Source organism: Eucyclogobius newberryi, unplaced genomic scaffold, assembly GCF_026437365.1.
Source record: "Eucyclogobius newberryi isolate DKJ021-1_F unplaced genomic scaffold, fEucNew1.0.hap1 SCAF_18, whole genome shotgun sequence".
NCBI classification, from domain to species: Eukaryota; Metazoa; Chordata; class Actinopteri; order Gobiiformes; family Gobiidae; genus Eucyclogobius; species Eucyclogobius newberryi.
The window spans coordinates 22,671,456-22,692,023 of NW_027315812.1; the positions used below are offsets into that span (position 1 = coordinate 22,671,456).

Consider the following 20,568-nt stretch of genomic DNA (forward strand, 5'->3'; position numbering starts at 1 on the left):
TTGATCTAAAACTGCTTCATAATACATATTATGAACCGGTTTTAGATCAATATAGCGGTTTACAAGAAGTGAAGGTGTCAAACAGGTTCCTTGACTTCCTGTTTAAAGCTGCAGAACTGATAAGCTCTTCCAGGGCCGGCCCAGCCTATAAGCGAACTAAGCAGCCGAGTAGGGCCCCGAGGCGTTAATAGGGCCCCCAATCTGGCAACCCGTCTTATGAGAAGTGCAAGCGCAGCGTGCGCCACTAGTGTAGTAGCGCTGCTGGCGCGGCAGCGCACACAGTGGTAACATGTAAGGCACAAACCGCATTTATTTGTAATGACAATCTGGCAACCAAGACACCAAACCTGCGCTGATTGGGCAACTGCATTATGCGCGAGCAGAACGAGAGCAAAACATAAACACAACAGAACGTGGTCCCTGCGTGGTCATCATGTCCAGAGGAATATATCCCCCCGATGCCGAAAAACGAAAGAAGAAACTTCTTGACGATGTAAAGAAACTGCAAACTCAACAACACTCTCCAGGTATTGAACTTCTCTTAATGCTGCTGTTTGAAACAACACGATTCTGTCACGTTAGTTCGCTCAGGCTGGAGGAGACGAGAGCTCTGCCCCGCGCATAATAATATGTCTGAATGAAAAATAATGAGCTTCACATTGACACCAGCCCGGGAGTGTCAGCTGCAGGTGAGGCCGGTGAGGGGCGTCTGTGCCCCGGGTCACTAAGAGGCGGAGATCCGGTCCGGACGAGCGCCGTCTCGTCCAGAACCTCTGACGTGAGACTTTGGAGTGAACAGTGTGCGGCCCCTGTCCCGGGCCCCTGTCCCGGGCCCCTGTCCCGGGCCCCTGTCCCGGGCCCCTGTGCAGCCTCAGTCAGAGATGAGCGGGTTTGAGTTTGCGTCCCTCTCTCTCACATCACCATGTGTGAGATCAATCGTGACTCGTGATGTCTGTTTTACTTCTTAAAGTGCAATGAGAGGAACGTAAAGGTTTATGTATGTCAGGTCCTTCAGCCAATCACATCGCAGCATTGTTTCATGCAGGAGTCCAATGTGTGATGTTCTGATCAGAACAAACATTTATATTGTAATTCACTTTTAATAGAGCAATAAAACATTTCAATTTATTTAAAAAGCATCATTAGACTATTTGTTATAAATTATAATAAATTGATAGTGAAAAATAACCAGACATTATGATTACGTCTGTTATAGAATAATACTATATATTTTTATATAAAAGTGGCAAAGCTGCAGAAATGCAGTCTCTTCACTATAGCTAGGTTTGGATCTTCACTTCTAGTTCTGGTCATTCTCTGGGAATAACATGTTTGCACTGTTTTATCAGTGTTAATTGTTAATCAAGCAATGCTTATGCCATTTGTTTGATTTAATATAACTTGTTTTGTCACTTTGGCAAGAAGGAACAGTTGGGAGCTGTAAAAGATAAATTAGTAAGGATAACTATTACTTTTACATTTTCAGTTAAAATTAATCAATTTGACCATCATTATTTTTCATAGCCAATATTTTATTGAGTAATTAAGTACACTAATGTATTAATAACTGGCTTTAGTCATTTTCTCCTGGCACAGTTTCATCACATCATCATTTTATAGCATTACAACCTCAACATTTTACTCTTACTTTAGCCGGCTGGACCACATTAAAATGCACCAGAAGACCCAAAAAAGGTCTGAAAATTTCTGGGGGAGGGCCCCCAGACCCCCCTGTTCATTAATTTAAACTAATGTGCTAATGTGGCTGTCGACCCTTAACGCCCACAAATACGCCCAAAAACATATCTGGGACGTGTGTTATTTGTACAGGGAGTAGAGGTGATGTCAGCGGAATACCAAGTTGCATTGTGGGATTTAAGTTAGCAATATTTGAGCTTGTGAGGTGTTGAGAATAAACTAACTGTCAAACAGATGCCCTGGAGTTTTGGTGCGCTTTGTTTGCGTTGAAGAAAGTTCCCATATGTGAATTGTTTACTGACAATGGCAATAAAACTGATTCTGATGACGTGGTGAGGGGCCCCCAAAAATGTTTTCGCTTAGGGCCCCCTGAAGGCTTGGGCCGGCCCTGAGCTCTTCACACTGACATTTCACTGTAGCAAGCAACAGATTGTCATTGCACTGTATGTTCTTATTTTGTGCCTACTTAATATTTTAGAACACAATGTTTCTCACTCTTAATTTTCAAAATAATCAAAACTATTTGTATGAATGTGGGCAGGGATAGGGGGTAGGTGAAAACAGGAATTTTCTGAGCACTCGAGCCTCAGTGATAGGACAATACAGTACTCCAACATGCATGGAATTCTACTGAGTATACTAATGATGAGGAGATACCAGATAAACCAGGTTAAAAGCTCTTTAAAGTTTGATTTGGATGAAGTAACCCTACTTTACTTAACCTATTATTAGACCCTTTAGTGTTATGTTAACAAAAAATGAAGAAGGAAGTGAAATGAAGAGGAACATAATGTAATTTCTAAGAAGTAACTGGGATTGATTTACCTCAGAATGTCACAAAATATGAAATGAATGATATCAAGATGGTGCAAATGGCAACCACCAGATACATGTGAGTGAAATCACATTCACTATTGGATTTATAGGAGACTATAAGACTTTGATGGTTTTACTGGACACATACTACAAAGACATTATACTTTTTGTTAAGTGCAAACACAATGGTGTTTAATATTTAATTAAGATTAATAAAAACATTAACGTTTGAACGTTGAAATTTCCCCATGTGGGACAATAAAGGAATATCTTAACGTTTAGATCTTAGAGTACCACTAAAGATTAATATACAGATTAATATTAGCCTTGCATGGAAAGTACAAAAAGGCTAAAATAAATTAATTTTAAAAATAGATTTCAATATCAACTACAGACCTCTACCTAAAACCTAACTTGAGGTAGCCTTGTATTCACATTAAAGTTAGAGCAACACCGCCCCCTTCTGACGAATCAAAGCTACTGCTGCACAGACAGCTTCATTGTTTTCTTTTGTAGGCCTGGAGTGCTGGTAATTAATTCTAGACTAATTAATTAATCTAGAACCTGTGGTTTATTGTAAACCAAAGGATACAGTTTAATCAATTAGTAATATACAAAACACAATATAGAAAAATAAATAAAACAGGTAATGTGATGTAAACCGTTTGCATCGCATAAACTCTTGCTTTTCATTTATAAGTCTGTGATTCACTTCACTAGATGGTGCCACAGAGCTCCAGAAATCTTCTGAACATGCTTAAGAACAAAAGCTTTTATGACACAAGTATAACCGTTAATCCAGCTGGTTTATGGGATGAGAGAGGGGGAAATCTGCAGTGCTTTCATCATAATAAACCACAAAGAGGGATCCAGATAATAGATCCATGATCCAGGTACACGCAGCATCATCCACACTGCAGGTCCACTCCGCGCCACCAGAGGCAGCACCAGTCTGGTGGAGGAGAAGGTGAAAGGTCACTACTCACCACATGTGGGTTTGTTGCTGTTTTTGCGGCTTCTAGTCTCTCGGAGGTGAGTTGACGCTCATGTACTGTTCTTTTATCTTAGACTACAGTTAAAACACTTGGACCAGGTCTTCTGTCCGTTCAGCGGCTCCACTTTGTGTGTTTGTTGGATTTGCTGCTTTTCAGACGGCATGACACTGTAAAAGAGCTTTATGTTTAAATGAGATAGAAATGTCTGTTAAAGTCCGCTCTTCTTTTCCTGTGCGATCATGGAGCTTGTAACTGAGCATTTTCTGTGGTCATCTGTGTGAATCTGAAGTCAAGCTGTTACAGATGATGTGACTGTTTTATCTCTTCAGTGTCAGTGTCCTGGAGCAGGATGCGGAACCTGGTGTTGGTGAGGAGCGCGCAGGGCTGTGTGCAGCAGCCAGGGGCCCCACAGGGCTGTGTGCAGGAGCCAGGGGCCCCACAGTGTGTGACAGTGCGCAGTGACAGCGGCTCTCTGCTGGTGGCCTCACACTTGTCCATCACAGAGTTTGACCCTCGCACAGGGAAGGTGAGGGACACAGATCTTACATGCAGTGACACAGTGATCTCTAAAACCTGCTGCTTGTGGTTCTCAGGTGCTGAGTGAGGCCTCGCTCACAGCTGAGGGCTTTCTCCCTGAAGATGGCAGTGGCTCAGTAGTAGGACTACAGGACCTGGCAGAGCTGGAGTCGGCCTGTGTGGCCACAGCCGCGGGCGATGTCCTGCTCTACAACTTCAGCTCAACACAGGTTTGTCACAGGAATCACGTTGAGTGAAGCATCACTGCTGCAGTGGCCCTGCTCTCACCCAGAGGCTCTTCACGTCTGCTCTGTGCTTCTGTTGTCCAGTTTGAGTGTGTGGGGAGTGTGGACAGTGGCCTCACCTCAATGAGCTGGAGTCCAGATGAAGAGCTGGTCATTTTCACCACAGGTTTGTGCACTGTTCATTCAAACGATAGAGTAAGTCACAGTTCAGATCAAACTGATGGCTTTGTTTTGAATATAGAAGTTTATGTGTTAAAACGTGTAAGTAGCATGTGCTAAAGATCTTTAGATTTGGGTTGAAATCTGTAGTTTTGGTGTTTAAAACTATAATGAACATGTGTATGCAGTGTTATCAGTGTGTTCGACTTTTTACATGATGTAATGTGAACTTCTTCAGGTCAGGACACTTTTATAATGATGACAAAAGACTTTGAGCCAATCACTGAAGTGGGAATTCACCAAGAAGACTTTGGTGAAGGTACGGCACAACTTCTGGACACTATTCAAAATTACACTATTCGAAACTAAAAAACTCCATAAAAACACATTGGGTTATATACAATGTCTTTCAGGAAAGTTCATCACAGTGGGCTGGGGGAAGAAAGAGACTCAGTTCCACGGCTCCGAGGGAAAACAAGCAGCTCAGAAGAAGGCAGTGGTCAGTAGATCCCACTGTATAAAGAAGAGGCAATAATCTGGATGTTTGTAAATGTCCTTACCGTGTGCACAGGAGCTGAAGCCGGCCCCTGAGTGGGACGACCACAGGCCCAGGGTGTCATGGCGAGGAGACGGCCAGCTGTTTGCTGTGAGTGCAGTGTGTCCACAGAGCGGGGCCAGGAGGGTCCGGCTGTGGAGCAGAGAGGGAGTGCTACAGGCCACCAGTGAAGCCCTCAGCGGACTGGAGCAGCCGCTCTGCTGGAGGTGAACACACACAGAGACTCAGACCAAACAGACTTAAAGGTTAGATAGAGGATTTTTACGACCAATCTGAGTCTCATTTCCTCGTGGCGTGGGCAGCAGCGTAGTTCTCCCACATGTCAATCATTCCCTGCGTGCTAGTGCACACCTGCAGCCTTGTTCTGGCTCGTTCCCTGGATATCAGCACGTTCCCCTGGCTGCGCATGCGTGGTTTATATGACGTGTGTGTTTATCAAAGCTAGCAGCAAATTCCTTCAGTGTAGCTCCACGCTTCAGACCGCCAAGGACAAAAATGGCTGAGGGACGACGGAGAAAGACTGTGTTTGATGCGATCCGGTCACGCTAATAAACAAACATACATGGAGCTGTAGCGTGCTCGTGCACAAGGTTTGATGGTAGGCGGCCTCTCGGAAAGAACAGGAGGGTGCGTGCATGCGCATTTTGTGCTCAAATTGGCTATTCAACCTTTAACTTCGGACATGTTTGTCCTGTGGTTCAGGCCCTCGGGAAGTCTGATCGCCAGCACCCAGCGCCAGCACAACAAACACTGTGTGGTCTTTCTGGAGAAGAATGGGCTTCAGCATGGAGACTTCACTCTGCCCAACAGCAAGAACCAGACCAAGGCAAGAGCTCCACCTGCACATGTGCACAAGAGCACCTGGTGAACAGGTCCAGTGATGAAATGTGTGTTTCAGGTGAAGGAGCTCTGGTGGAACAGCGACTCCACAGTGTTGGCTCTGTGGATGGAGGACACCAGTGCTGCTGGAGATGGAAGGTTCAGCACTCACCGTAAGCAGCACCAGCATTAGACAGTTCAGTCCAAAGCACTTGCACAATAACTAAAAAAACAATTTACATCATGTCATTGTTACTACCGCTACAGTGTTTAATAGATTTGATTAATTTATTTTATAATTGAACAATAGGAACATTGTCTTTATCTGCTTCTGAATCCATGTTATTTAAGTTAAGCTAACTAAAGTCTGAGATTTTAAGAGACTGTTGCCTGTGACTTCAGTTGAGCTGTGGACGACTGGAAACTACCACTGGTACCTGAAGCAGAGTCTGGACTTTGGGGATGACCCTCGGAGAGCTCCAGTGTGTGTGTGCTGGGACCCTGTGCGGCCTCTGCAGCTGCATGTGGTGCAGCGGGACTGGAGCATGCTCACATACGAGTGGAGCTGGGACACAGAGCGCAGCAGAGGCCAGAGTGCAGCTGATGACGCCAGTGTCGCTGTGATCGACGGGAGTGAGTTCTAAGATGAGAGCGGCTGAAGTCTTGTGACCATCTCGGTAAATGTTGTTTTTATCTTCAGGTAAAATCCTTGTGACCAACTTCCGGCAGAGTGTGGTGCCGCCTCCCATGTGCTCCTATGAGCTCCAGCTGAGCTCTGTGGTCAACCAGGTGGTGTTTTTGTGTCAGGCGGAAAGGACCAGTGAGCTGGCTGCTTATACTGCCGATGGAAACATCTCAGTGTTTGGTCCAGACCCAGGAGAGAAGGCCAATACAAGCAGCACTGGCTTCAGGACGGTGTGTCAGCCGCTGGTCTTACACAGGACATACAGGTATTAAGTGGTTTGTCGAGTGCACAGCATGAGTAGATGTGATGTTTCTTCTCTGCGTGCAGCCCGGGCCTGGGTCTGGAGCTCCCCCTTGAGTTACATCACCTGCTCTGGCTCAGAGCAGACCTGTTTGTGGCTGTGAGATCATCTCGGAGAACAAACTTTTCCAAAGTGCTGTTCCTCTGTCCCTCACAAGCCTCGGATCAAACACTTGCTGTCAGGTCTGTAAACAAGACAGTTTAGGATACTCCATCTTATTATTTATTATTTTTCTATGCAGGAATGAAACAAAAGGTACATTTTAGTATTGATAGAAATATAACAAAAAGTTTTAGAGAGAAAGTTGAAGCCTAAGGTGTACTTAGGAATGCACAAGCTTTTTCAGTTTTGATACCGATGTTGATACTTGAACTTTGAGGATCTGCTGACACCAGATATAAACTGATACCAGATTAATTTACTTTACTCCCTTAACATGTTAGCAAATCTTAAAACATTAAGAATTGTTATTAACACAATAATATGCTAATTATATTATTTGTACAGCCATCATAGTTTTTCAACAGCAAAACAGCAAAAAATAAACTCTGTGACTGAATCCTGTAGGTTCTGATCTTTAAAATGAGGTTTGACAGGCCAATATTTCCTGGGCTGAAGCTGATATCAAAAGCTGTAAATGTGAGTAGTTCCATATTTGTATGAAACCTTGTGTGTTCTTGGTGCTCTCCCCTGCAGATCTGAGGTGGAGGTGTCTGCAGTGGTGGTCAGCGTGGCTCACAGTGCAAACAGCGGCTCTGTGGCTCTGCAGCTGGAGGATGGACACATCAGAAGGCTCCTCTGGGGTCTGTAGTACTCTGTTTGTGTAAATAACTACAGCCACTTTTGTAGGACATGGTTTCAAACTAGGGATGTCAAAAATCACAGCTTGTTGCGCTTGTGATGTGTTTGTGATGTGTTTGTGATGTGTTTGTGATGTGTTTGTGATGCGTTTGTGATGCACCTGTGATGCACCTGTGATGCGTTTTTGTTTTGTTTCAGACTGTGCCGAGCCCTCGGTGGAGGACTGGGAGGACTCCAGAGGCTGTTCGCTGCGATTCCCTGTTGCGTGTGTCCAAACTGCACTGTGCAACATCGGCCAGGAGGTAAAACACAAAGGGTGCAGGAAGAATGTATTATTCATACAACTCTATACAGAAAATGGAAGAAACAGATTGTTTAAAAGCCTGGAGACAAAAAACAAGTTTCCACAGATTGGTTTCCACTTGCTTTCGAGTGAAGTCATTGGAGAGAATGAGAATAAAAGCAGATATAAACCAAAATCACCAAACTCTGTTCTGCTCTTGTGATAAATCGTTGTATCGTTTTTGTTGAGGCCTCAAACTTCACAAAACAAAGCTAGCGCACGTTATTTACAGCTGTTTCCTGTATCGCCGCACGGCATTCAAGTTAGGATAATAATAATTAGAAAATAATTTATTTCCTTTGCATGATAGTGTTGTCACAGTTCTAAGGAAAAAGCTTAATACTGATACCGGATTTGATACCACAATAATAGTTAAATAAAAAAAAAATTTAAACAAAAGGCCTTTTCAACACAAAAGAGCACTTTCTGACATACTATTTCTCATATTTACTTTCTCTTATGCTAGTTCTGATAAAGCTCAACATCATACTAAAACTGCACGGTTGATACTTGCTCAAATGAGTATCTGTAGTTTCAATCCTAGTTTTGTATCTGACAGCCCTTGTGCATAATGCATCATTGTCTAACATTACCCAAACACAGTCCACTACATAAAGACAATAAAACCCGGTGTAGAGGCGCAGAGAAGTGAAAGTTTTTTTTGTGATTTGCTGAGAGTGGCCTTGTGATTAAAAGTATTGTACAGGTATGTTTTAGATTTCATGTATTTAGAAAGTGGCTGAAGAGATGATGTGTGTGAAACGGTTAACACATTACATCTGGTTCCATGTGTGTAGGAGTGTGTGCTGGGCCTGACGGACAGATGCCACCTGTACGCTGGAGACACCAAGGTATGTCAGGCAAGCTTTAGCTCTTATTATGAGAAAGAATTATCTGATTTTGACTTTGTATAACACATTTTTCCGAGTAATTTGTACAAGAAAATAATATATTGGGCTGTAACAGAAATATGTCAATGAAAATAACTTTACAAAGAAGGTGTAAACAAGAGGTTAAGTTACAGTTGGGATCTAATGCTATAGATACAGTAATATTTATTATATTCATTTCAGGGAACAATATCCATCCATCCATTTTCTACCGCTATTACTATATTTTGAAGGTGCTAACGGACAACCTTTTAAATTTGATGCGAAACTCTACTGTCATATTCTAAAGAACTATGATAAAACGTTTATTTCTTCATGTTGTTTGCACTGAAACGGGACAAAGAATGCTGCTTTATTTCCTTCTGTTTTTGTTGTATAGTATGTATTTGTTGTATTTCAATATATTGAGGCAGCTTGTGAGACTGCCTCAATATACTTGGTCATTGTTTGTGTTTGTTCTTAGCTCGCCTCCAACGTGTCGTCCTTCTCCGTCTGCAACGATTTCCTTCTGGTCACAACTCATTCGCACAGCTGCAGATGTCTCCAGCTCTCCTCTCTTAGTGTTAAAGGTGACCATGTGTTGTGTTACTAAGCTGTGTGTAGAGCCAAAGTGAAGTCCACCACGACACATTTCCTAAGATTGAATATGATCAGATCCAAATACTAAAGATTTTTAAAGTTTTATAACTAAAAATATGTAACAATTTGAAATTCCCACATTAGAAATTTCAGTTAGTTTGTTCTTCTATTGCGCAGGATGGAAAAAATACTATTTTCTAGACTCAAAATTGTATTTGCGCTTCACTAAATGTATATTTGTCGTAATAAATCTGTAAATTAAAAAACAAACAAACAAAAACTCTATTTTTGGGTTAAAATTGTTGTAAAAAAGTGTCCAGTAAAACCTCAAAATTGACATTTTGTTGTCATAAAACATGATCACTCCTGGTAAATAGACAAACAATGCAAAATATAATAGCAAATATGTTTAAACCAGGCTGTGACATCACTCGCATGTATCCGAGTGCTTTTCATTTGCCAAAACCACCTCGATTTTTCATATTCTGTGACATTCTGAGGTTAATCTGATCTTCACAACATGCTGTTTGCCGGTCAGACCTGCAGGTGGCGCTGGCTGCAGATGGGGGACAGAACGACGAGACGCTGCGCAGAGTGGAGAGGGGGGCTCGGATAGTCACTGTAGTGCCGCAGGACACCAGGGTCATCCTACAGGTCTGCTCACTCCTCAGACTCTAGGACCAGGACAGAGCCGTGAACTTACACAATATTAAACACTTTTTTTTTTTTTTTTTACTCTGCACAGATGCCACGGGGAAACCTGGAAACTGTGCACCATCGGGCCCTGGTGCTCGCTCAGCTCCGAAACTGGCTGGACAGGTCTGTGTGCTGAATGATTAAAGAAATGAAAAAAAATATGCAAGTGTGATAGTGGTTGATGTTGCTGATAATTGACAGACACAGGCTCAGATGCAGATGGATGAGTGGAAGAAGGTTTTCTGATAACAGCAGAAGAGATTGGTGCGGGACATTCACAGCAAAAGCATGCAGGACTATGGCAGTTTGCTCATACTTATGTGCAATGGTTCCACTAATTACAGTACATAGACTAAAAATGAAATACTGTATTCTAGATGTATACTGTATGGATGTAGATATTCCTGACTGACACTGATACAGAAATGGTCTGGCATCAAATAAGTCAAGAGTTGGCAGGAACTTATCTGGGCCTGTCTGATAAGTGAAGAAATGTGAATATTTCTGGAGACAGATTTTATTATTCTAATTGCGGAGCACACGTTGGTATGTTTGCTCCGAAAACCACCTTCTGACATCTGATGCACAGTGAAGTTCAGCAGGAAGTAGATCAGCTTATAATAGTATGTAATACACAAAATAATCTAACATTGAAGAAAAACCTTTGATAAAGTCATGCTTTCAGTCATGCTTTGAGTCTTAAAATAAATAAATGAAAAACACTTAATTATTTAGACATTAAAGGACAAATATGATGGACTAATTGTATTGTTATCGGCCTTTAAACATGCTCTTGAATACCTTTAGTTTGGCATCTCATGTTTTAGAAAAATAAAACATGCATTTGGATCTCTGCCATTTCCCCCTGGACTACCTGAGTTTTGGGGCCATCTACTGGCTGCAGATGGAATTACACACAGTTTAAGAAACATTTCTCCACATTTCAAACTGGCCTCTCCCTTCAACACAGTGTTTCGAACTTGTTTCAGTATCATTTCTTCTCATTTCAAGACAAATCATGTTTTTTTTTCCAAAATGTTCTTATAACCAGCCAGAAATGTCTTCAAACTAACATAAGCAATTCAATCTAACCTGGTCAAAACAAGATGCATATTCTGAAATCAGGTCACTTTAAACAAGGCTAGCTATTACATTTTTTTCATCATGATATGATGCGTCATCTGTTACAGCCAATGAAATCACAAGTTCAGTTATTATTGTCATGCCATTTTTAAAACTTGGAGCACGTTACCCCTCTTATTTTGGGGCCAGATTTTGTGCTTTCATTTAATCTACTTATTCTTTCAATCACCCACTAGAGCAGATCTGCAGGTAATGATGACACTGAGCGATTCTGTATCTGACGGGAGAGACGAGGCCTGCTTCAGTTTACAAACCTATCATAGATATTCAATGTCTGTTAAAGTCCTAATATAATATTTGTTGTGTCCTCTTTTTAACAGCCTGCGATTCAAAGAAGCTTTTCTGTGTATGAGGAAACTAAGAATCAACTTGAATCTCATTTATGACCATAATCCAAAGGTAAACTCTTCACAGTTCAATTATCTAAAAGAGTGAGAATAGACTATTGATTTTTTTTTTTCTTCTTTTCAGTTATTTTTGGACAATGTTGAGGCATTTGTTACACAGCTCGGCTCCATCAGCCACATAAACCTGTTCCTCACAGAGCTCAAGTAAGACTCAAACTGGATTATTACAACACAACCTGAAGCCATCCCTAATCTGTGTTTTTATTTTACAGAGCGGAAGATACCACACAAACCATGTACCCGAGGCCAGAAGACGCCCTCCTCCAGGCGTGCAGATTGCCAGGGACAAAGGTGGATGTAGTGTGTGATGCTCTGAGGAACGCGATGGAGTCCATGGACCCAAACAAGTCAGTGGAAGTGACCTCCAGTTGTTCAATAATCTCTCCATTCTTCTAACTTCTCTTTGCCCGGGCAGGTATTGCTTGTCTATTCTGACGGCTCATGTGAGAAAGACCGTCCCAGAGCTGGAGATTGCTCTGCAGAAAGTCCATGAACTTCGAGGTGAGGAACAGTACGACCTGTGTGCTGCATGATCAAGGATCTTATTGTTATTTCATACATTTAGTTTGTCACAATATGATTTAGAATATTTAGTGAATAATAATGACCTTGTGCACAGTGAACCCTGCTCCTGCTGCTCCCGCTGCTCCCGCTGCTCCTGCTGCTCCTGCTGCTCCTGCTGCTCCTGCTGCTCCCGCTGCTCCTGCTGCTCCCGCTGCTCCTGCTGCTCCCGCTGCTCCTGCTGCTCCTGCTGCTCCTGCTCCTGCTGCTCCTGCTCCTGCTCCTGCTCATGCTGCTCCTCCTGCTGTGAGCGCTGAAGAGGCTCTGAAGTACCTGCTGTTCCTGGTGGACGTCAATGACCTATATGAACACTCTCTGGGCACATACGACTTTGACCTGGTTCTTATGGTGGCAGAGAAGTCTCAGAAGGTACCCGGTTTATTCAAGTATATTTCTATTGAATTGTCCTGTGTATTGATGCTGTATAACTCATGTTTTTGTGTAAACAGGATCCAAAAGAGTATCTGCCTTTCCTAAACATGCTGAAGCAGCTGGAGCCCAGCTATCAGCGCTACACCATCGACAAACATCTGAAACGCTACAACAAGGCTCTGGTTCATCTCAGTCAGTGTGGTCAGTATAAGCCTGCATTACAATGCCTTTGAATCAGAATCCGAAAGGGTTTATTGCCAATGAACAACATTCACAAACATAGGAACTTGTCTTGGTGATTCAGTGCAACATAAAACAATGGAACAAGTCAAAAGAGGAACAATTTAAGTCTACTATGGGATAAGAATAACAATAAGCTATCAGATATAAAAAAATAAAAATAATTAAAATTTAAAATAGGCTTAATAATAGCTCCAGCACAGAACCTAAATAGTGCTCTTATGAAATATGACTGCATGGTGATGCAGCAAGTGGGATTGTAAGAAGACTGCAACACTTTCACAGACGGTCGTCACAGGACACATGTTTCCAACCTGTTCTTTGTGTTTGCTAAGGCAAGGAACATTTCCCTGAGGTTCTGCAGCTGGTCAAAGAACAGAGGCTCTACACTGAAGCTCTACGCTTATTTTCTGCTGACAAGACTCAGTCCAAGGTAGAGTTCTGTGAAGCCACTACATACTCTAACTCTAACTCTAGCAGCACCATCAGACTAACACACAGAGTGTAAGTGTTAAGCCCAGTAAACCTCCACACATGTGTTGTCCTCCTCAGGAGCTGACAGTTGCCTTTGCGGAGCACCTGGTTGGGCAGCAGCAGATGGAGCAGGCCGGGCTGTTGCTGTGGAGATGTGGAGAAACACGCTCGGCTCTGCAGAGCTTTGTGAGCTGCTGCAGCTGGAGACATGCTCTGTGTGTGGCCCAGCTCATCCCTCTGCCTCCTGACCAGCTGGCTCTGCTGGCCCGCGACATGGCAGGTAATCACACTATCTTTTACAAACTCCACAAGGAAATGGCTTATGTAAAATGCCCTTATCCTTGTTTCAGAAAAGCTGAGTGAACAGCGTCGTTACTCTGAGGCCGCTCTCCTGCTGGACCAGTATGCCCATGTAAGTCTTTGACTCATAATGTCTCTGTTTGTGTGATGAACTGACTGAGCGGGGTATGTTCCACAGGACTGTGAGGAGGCCATCCTGGCTCTGATCACTGGTGCTGTTTGGGACGAGGCTCTGCGACTGGTTAGTGTATTTATGGCATAATGGTGTACAATGGGCCTAATGACCTGTAATCAAACTGTTTCTATCTTTTATTCCTTGCAGATTCACACACACCAGAGGCACGACATCACTGAGACCAACCTCAAACCTGCTCTTCTAGAAGGTGCTCTGCTCCTGCTCTACATGTTGTACCCCTCATCTCATCTTGCTCCTACGCTGCTGTCTCAAACTCAAATGCAGGTCGAAATAGTTCAATCAGAGTTGGTCGAGGGCCAGATTTATTACAGGCCCAACCTGTGTAACACTATTATATACATGATCCTGGATAATTACTAGTTAATCAAGTTCATCATCGTTCATCATTATCATTCGATAAATAAAAACCTACACTAAGACTTGTAGAGACTCCGTGAATGTGTTTGGCTGCACAGGTTGAGGCTTTCACGGGGCAAAAGCTGCAGCAGCACGTCTTACTTGGCAGACGAGACAGCAGTGAGACAGCAGAGAGCTATTGTCTATGGCACGACCAAAGCGCCGGAGGCCAGAGCCTCTGACTTAAAACTTTGGACTTGACCGCGGGACAATTCATCAGTTCCACACATCAGGCACTCGCAGAGAACATTCTACTTTGCCTCAACAGTGCGAGGCGCCACTCAAGACTCATGATGTCTATCATTATTTGACTAAATAAGAAATAAGCTGTGACTCCTCTCTCACTTTTGTAGAGCGTGTTTATGTGTGTGTTTTGAGCATGCAAGATATTTTCAGGGGCATTAAATCATAAAGAAGATGTATCGTGATACAATATCATATTATTCTATACTTGGTATTCTATTTCTCCACTTAAGTTGTGTCTTTGTGTCTTCAGCGTTGAGCGCTCAAACGGCCTTTCTGGAAACTCAGACGTCGACGTTCACGCGCCACAGGAACAGACTGGCCGTGGTCCGAGAGCACAAACTGAAGGCCAGGGAGGACCTGCTCGGTAGGAATCAGCTCCAAATTCCAATTTACTATTATTTTTGTCATAGTTTTTAATGTTATGGGAAAAAATACATTATGATTTTTATTTTATTATTCAAACAAACTATTTGTTTCACACTGTGTAAAAATGTCAAGATGTCCCACTGCGCTTTAACAATATTTCTTTAACATCTAAAATAAAATGAATCGAAAAGCCTTCCAATGTTGACTTCTTCATGTGAAACCCGTCAGATGAAGACGGCCCAGACTGCGCTGACGCCGAGCTGTACAGCGAGGCCAGCAGTGTCCTGACCGGCTCCAAGTATTCCCAGAGCAACTCGCGCATCTCCTCGTAAGACCACCACTCTCTTTTATCCTCTTAAATATCACACATTTCTGTTCATCACGCACACTACATGCACACCTTTTGTTTTCGTAGGAGGTCATCGAAAAACCGCCGCAAAGCAGAACGCAAGAAGCTGAGTCTGAAAGAAGGAAGTCCAATGGAGGACAGGGCTCTGATACACGCCCTGGGGGAGATCGTCACCACTGTGGACAAAATGAGAGGTCTGTCTCACCACACTCATTACTTTACTGAGAACATTTAGATAGAAGTTTGGGTCATGTTTTAGAAGAGCAAGAGCTTGGTATATGGATAATTTAGACATTTTCAGCGCTGCAAATAACGGTTAATTTAGTAGTTGACTAGTTAAACAATTATTTCTATTGTACTTTGAGACTTTTTACATACATTATCAACTAAATAAATGTTGAAATATGGTGTCTGAAGGCTTCTAGATATATATTATTATTATTATATATTCATAATATTTATGAAAAAGGTGTATTGTTGATGAAAATCAGAAACCGCTTTTTGTTTTTTGACATTTTCATGGCCCTGCTGCACATAACGGGATATAGACCGTGCAGTGCATTTGCTCTATTTTGATTAAATAATGGCACCGTCTTTGAAGAGTCTCTTTAGTCCTAATAATTATAATGATCAAAAGATGACTGATTATTTTTGCAGTAGACTAGTCACTATTAGTCAACAATTTTTTTAAAGAACTATCCAAACAAAACTACCACAATGTTCCAATTTATCATTTTTTGTTTGGGACTAACCTTAACTTTAACCTTAACAGGTTTTGTTATAATCATTTCAGAGCTACCACTAAAACATTGTCTTTGAATTGAGTACTATAACGCAGTGGTTGTAAAATGGTAATATTTTTTTGGAACTTATATCAGATAACATAATAAACTACTAAAATGTATTCAAATAAACCAAATTTTAAAAGATTTACAACTTGAAATATTACAGACGTCTATTTAATTTTACTGTGGGGTTTCCCGAGTCAATTGTTTGGTTATTTTGGAGGTCGCGGCCATGTTTTCCCCAATTACTGTCACCAGCAGAGGGCGCAAACACTAGGATGAGATGGGATGAAGCTTAATTGACCTCACAGTGGAGAGATTCACTGGTCATGGCCACGCTTGATGCACAAGATGCAAAGTTAAAGTCAAAATGAACAAAAATGAAATGACTGTCCAGAAACACAGAGCAGTCGCATGCTACATTCATACAGTGCTGTATTGACCCTAAAGACAGACTTCTCCGGCGTGCTCACTGTGGCCCGTGCGCTGCGTTTCAGAGGAGGTGCACGGCCTGCTGAAGATGCTGCTTCTGTTCGAGCTGGAGCGACAGGCGCAGAGGCTTCAGGAGCTGTACGCAGCAGCTCTGAGTCTGCTGGAGACCGCCGTGCCCGAGGTTTGGCCCGATACCGCGCTCAGCAGCAGCACTGCGGTGAGTCCCGAGCTCCACTCTTCACTCTTCACCTCCTGCCACATCAAGGGGCGGAGCTAACACTGATTTAGTTGGAGTTCAAGGAATTGAGGGCGTGTACACATTTTTGGACTGATAAATTGGAGCGTTCTGGCATAGAAGGTGATGTCTTTGGAGGTGATTTTAAGTCCATAAATCATCTTTGCTAGACTTTTGGCGCCGTTACATTGGATTCATTACAACTGCGTCATGTAAAAGTAATGTGTGCTTTCAGAAGCTGTGTTATTTAGTTTATTAATTTAAGTTTTAAAACATGAGATTTTAAAAGTCCAATAATGATACAAATAATGCATAATATTTGTAAAATACAAATTAGCCTCTGTAACAAACCATTAAATGTGGCATGAATTTCTAAAAATCTAAAAACATTTGACTTCCTGTCATGAGCCAGAACACATCGGCTCCAGCAGCAGGACTTCATTATTGGTTCAGTGTGCAGCCCTGAGCACGCTTGGACACCCACAACTGCACACGTTTTTCAACAGTTTTTGTCAAAAAAAGATGATTGAATGATCCATGTGCCTTGTAATCTATACATTAATGTGCATGCCAATTACTTTAAAAGTATAAATATGCTCAAATGTGGTGCATATTTCAAAGTACATCTGCTTCCTGTGTTCTTTTTGCTGCTCTGTAGCTCACTGGGCCAAACAGCACCGCCAACAGCATCTCAGCCTCTTTCCAACAGCAGAGTCCAGCAGCAGCTTCTGCACAGGCTCAGGCACAAGGTCAGACATGTAACACAATGTGTTCTAATGTATGTGTGTGTGTATGTATGTATATATATACACACACATACACATACATACAATATATAAAATATACCAACCTTTTTGTTTTAGAAGCAGAGATTCTGGCTCCACCAAAGATGAGAAATAACATCAAATGGAAGCTCACTGTTCTTACATAAAGTCTGTGTATTATTTAGTTTAGCTGTTTTGTATTTTTACTTGTACATTTTATCCTGGCAAATTAAAATGAATAACTATTGTATAAAAGTGTGACTGTGTGGTTTGTCTGAATGAAGCTTTCGTGATTTCTGAGCATAGAAAACAACAGTGCACCTGCGAGGTCTCTGTCTCCCAATGCTGTTAAACTATCTGTGCTGAAGTGATCAAAATCTTATGGTGAAAGTGTATGTACGTTAAAAACATAGAGGAGCACTTTCTGCATTACTACCTCATGATGTTGAAAGGTTCAAACGGAGCTCTAGAGGAGGAGACCAAACGAGATGGATTACTGAAGTTCTTATAAAATGTTTGGTATTAACTCACACCAGAGGTTAGGTCACCTACAGATGAGAAAGAACCTGATCCAGAGCAGCCGTGGTTGGTCCAGACTGCTCTGAGCCACAGTCCTGGGCCTGGTCCACATATGGCCTCAGTCTGTGGAGCTCTGCTGGTCCCAGATTAGACTCTAATTACAGCCTGTGTGATGGTGGAGTGAGTGAGGCACAAACATCCAGCTGCAGGAGCTGCTATTTCCCCTTCTGGCCTGGACCAGAATAGGACTAGGCCTGGTCAGCCCTGATTAATGCAGAGGTCTGTTCAGGCCTGGAGCAGTCCGACTGAACCAGACTTAACTGATCCTGTGTGCGGAGTGTGGTCTGAAAGACTTACCCAGTCTGTAACAATCCAAACACTGCATGTACAATGTAAGTGGCCATGGTTACTGACCATCTGAGCTGACCACACACTGATGGTTGAGCCTGAAATAATTTACATTCATGGTCACAAAAAAGCTCCATCCAAACAAGAAACTTTGACCACATCAAAACATGTTACCTCCTCGTGCCTCACGTGCACTCGAGATTTCAGCTCTTTGAGAGCGACTGCTCTCAAAGAGCTCACAGAGGAATTAACAAAAACTTTATTGTACTAGAATAGATTTGTTCCTTGAAAACACGACCAGATAAAGTGTCACAATGCCTTTGACTTAATTTACTTAATCTCTTTAAAAAAAAAAAAAAATCTAATTACAACTCAAACCAAATATTGAGTGAATAAACTCCTCAGAACCTGCCCTGACCTGGCCACCTGACCCAAAACATCCTCTAATTCAGGGGTGGGCAAACTACGGCCCGCGGGCCACATCCGGCCCGCCAAGCTTGTCCAAGTAATATTTAATTATTATTATTTATTTTTTTCCTTTTTTGCCCTCAAGCATCTGTCTGCATTTGTGTCCTTAAAGGCGGTATGGACGATTTTTCGGCGATTTGAGACCTCAGGTGGAAGTGCGCATGCGTTTGTTTATTAGTGCAACGGAGCGCATCACATCGCTCGTCTCCCGTAGATTTCTGTCCACTTCTGCGTCAGCTCGAACTGTCTTTCTCCGTCTTCATTTTGCCCCGTACACGGAGGGAACTATATTATGATAGATCCATGCGCTTAGGCACGCGGAAACGTGGAGACGAGCCTGGCGCGGCTGCAGGTGAGCGATAGGTGCGTTTTATGATTGATACGTGGCAGGACAAATGATTTATCCACGCCACGAGGAAATATGATAAAAGATTTGCTGAAAAAAATCGTCCATACCACCTTTAATAAACATGACGTGAAATTAATTAAATAATAGATTCAATAGCCTATATTTGACAGTAAAGTGATATTTTGCACCGAGTCCTGGGCTGTGCTCTGGACAGGAGGGTCCTGGCTAGATTCACATCTATGCTGGACCATGAGTGTCGCCCCCTGCAGGACACTCTCTCCGCTCTGGAGAGCAGCTTCAGTGAGAGACTGATCCACCCTCGCTGTGTGAGGCAAAGGTTTCGCAGGTCTTTCCTTCCTGCTGCTGTCAGATTTTATAACAAAAACTGTTAGTCCTGAACACTCGCAATACTGACCTAACCATGTGCAACTCTGTCATATGTGCAATTACTGTTGTGATTCATGTGCAATTACTGTTGTGATTCATGTGCAATTACTGTGAAATTCATGTGCAATCTATGTGCTGTCGTGACACATTCATGTGCAATTACTGTCGTGATCACATGCAATGGTATTTATTTATTTATTTGTCTATGGGAGTTTTTGTTTATAGGAGATCTTCTACTGAAAGTGTTTGTCAGACTTCCTATAAGTGATCTGTTCTTTTCTTCTGTATCTGCCTCTGTATCTTCCTGCGTTGCACCAATGAAATTTCCCCATGTGGGACAATAAAGGAATATCTTATCTTATTTTATTTGATATTTAATGTTGGGGATTTTTTTTTTTTTTCACTCCAATGATCGCGGGCCGGCCCTCCGCTACAGGCCTGGATTCAAATATGGCCCTCGGAGGAAAATAATTGCCCACCCCTGCTCTAATTACACAAGGACCTGAATGCAAAGATGTCCAAATTATCCTTTTTTTGTGTCACTTTTCTATTGTCGTTATAAATATAAATTACTTCACACAACTGGCCAGACATGGATACCAGACGCTCCTTTTTGGAACATCAATAGTCTCCTACAGTGACGATGTGAGGACAGAGGACACACATATGTTCCAGCGCATCCCTCGGACAAAGGGCCCGTCTCAGATGAGTCCCGGGGACATAAGGGGGACAGATAGTGTGATTGACTCGTCCTGCTGCCCGTGCATTCAGGAGCCTGTGTAAAGAGCTGACTTATGCCTCCTCTAACACATCCTCTGAGGGCCGCACAAAAGCAGGGGACAGGGGCCGCACAATGATGGGGGCCCCGGCGCTGTTGACATGGGCATTAAGAGGACAAAGGCCCCCCACATCCAGGGACCCCACACGCTTCCTGTCCTGCGCTGTGATGTGCGGCAAATCCTTCTGTCACAGTCTGTGCATAAGTATTTCATCTGTTTTAATATTACTCCACACAGTGATTAAAGGTGCACTGTGTAACTTTTCTAGTGGTGGGTTGTATATCTATTTCCTCTGAGGCGAGCAGTAACGCCACCCGGCCAGGTTACGGGTCAGATCTGTGAAGAGGTGACCC

General features: G+C 42.7%; 1 protein-coding gene across 1 annotated transcript; it reads left to right on the plus strand.

Moving 5' to 3' along the window:
- The first annotated feature begins 3,838 nt into the window (after positions 1-3,838).
- On the plus strand, positions 3,839-17,626 carry elp1 (elongator acetyltransferase complex subunit 1). Its single transcript, XM_072451130.1, has 34 exons — positions 3,839-4,035; positions 4,103-4,255; positions 4,355-4,436; positions 4,668-4,748; positions 4,843-4,928; positions 5,001-5,191; positions 5,688-5,811; positions 5,884-5,977; positions 6,207-6,437; positions 6,505-6,754; positions 6,817-6,972; positions 7,487-7,593; positions 7,790-7,893; positions 8,732-8,785; positions 9,288-9,393; positions 9,942-10,057; positions 10,149-10,222; positions 11,563-11,641; positions 11,714-11,793; positions 11,862-11,996; positions 12,065-12,150; positions 12,269-12,579; positions 12,660-12,783; positions 13,158-13,255; positions 13,375-13,576; positions 13,647-13,708; positions 13,775-13,837; positions 13,919-13,979; positions 14,685-14,798; positions 15,029-15,128; positions 15,216-15,343; positions 16,432-16,583; positions 17,260-17,350; positions 17,465-17,626. Exons 1-34 carry the CDS (start codon positions 3,859-3,861, stop codon positions 17,530-17,532), a joined length of 4,140 nt encoding a protein of 1,379 aa, XP_072307231.1. The 5' UTR covers positions 3,839-3,858; the 3' UTR covers positions 17,533-17,626.
- The last annotated feature ends 2,942 nt before the right edge of the window (positions 17,627-20,568 follow it).

Coding starts and splice junctions, on each gene's coding strand:
- elp1 (XM_072451130.1), top strand. CDS start 3,859: ATGCGGAACCTGGTGTTGGTGAGGAGCGCGCAGGGCTGTGTGCAGCAG. Junction 10,058..10,148: donor ACACCAGGGTCATCCTACAG/GTCTGCTCACTC, acceptor TACTCTGCACAG/ATGCCACGGGGAAACCTGGA. Junction 13,838..13,918: donor GGGACGAGGCTCTGCGACTG/GTTAGTGTATTT, acceptor TATTCCTTGCAG/ATTCACACACACCAGAGGCA.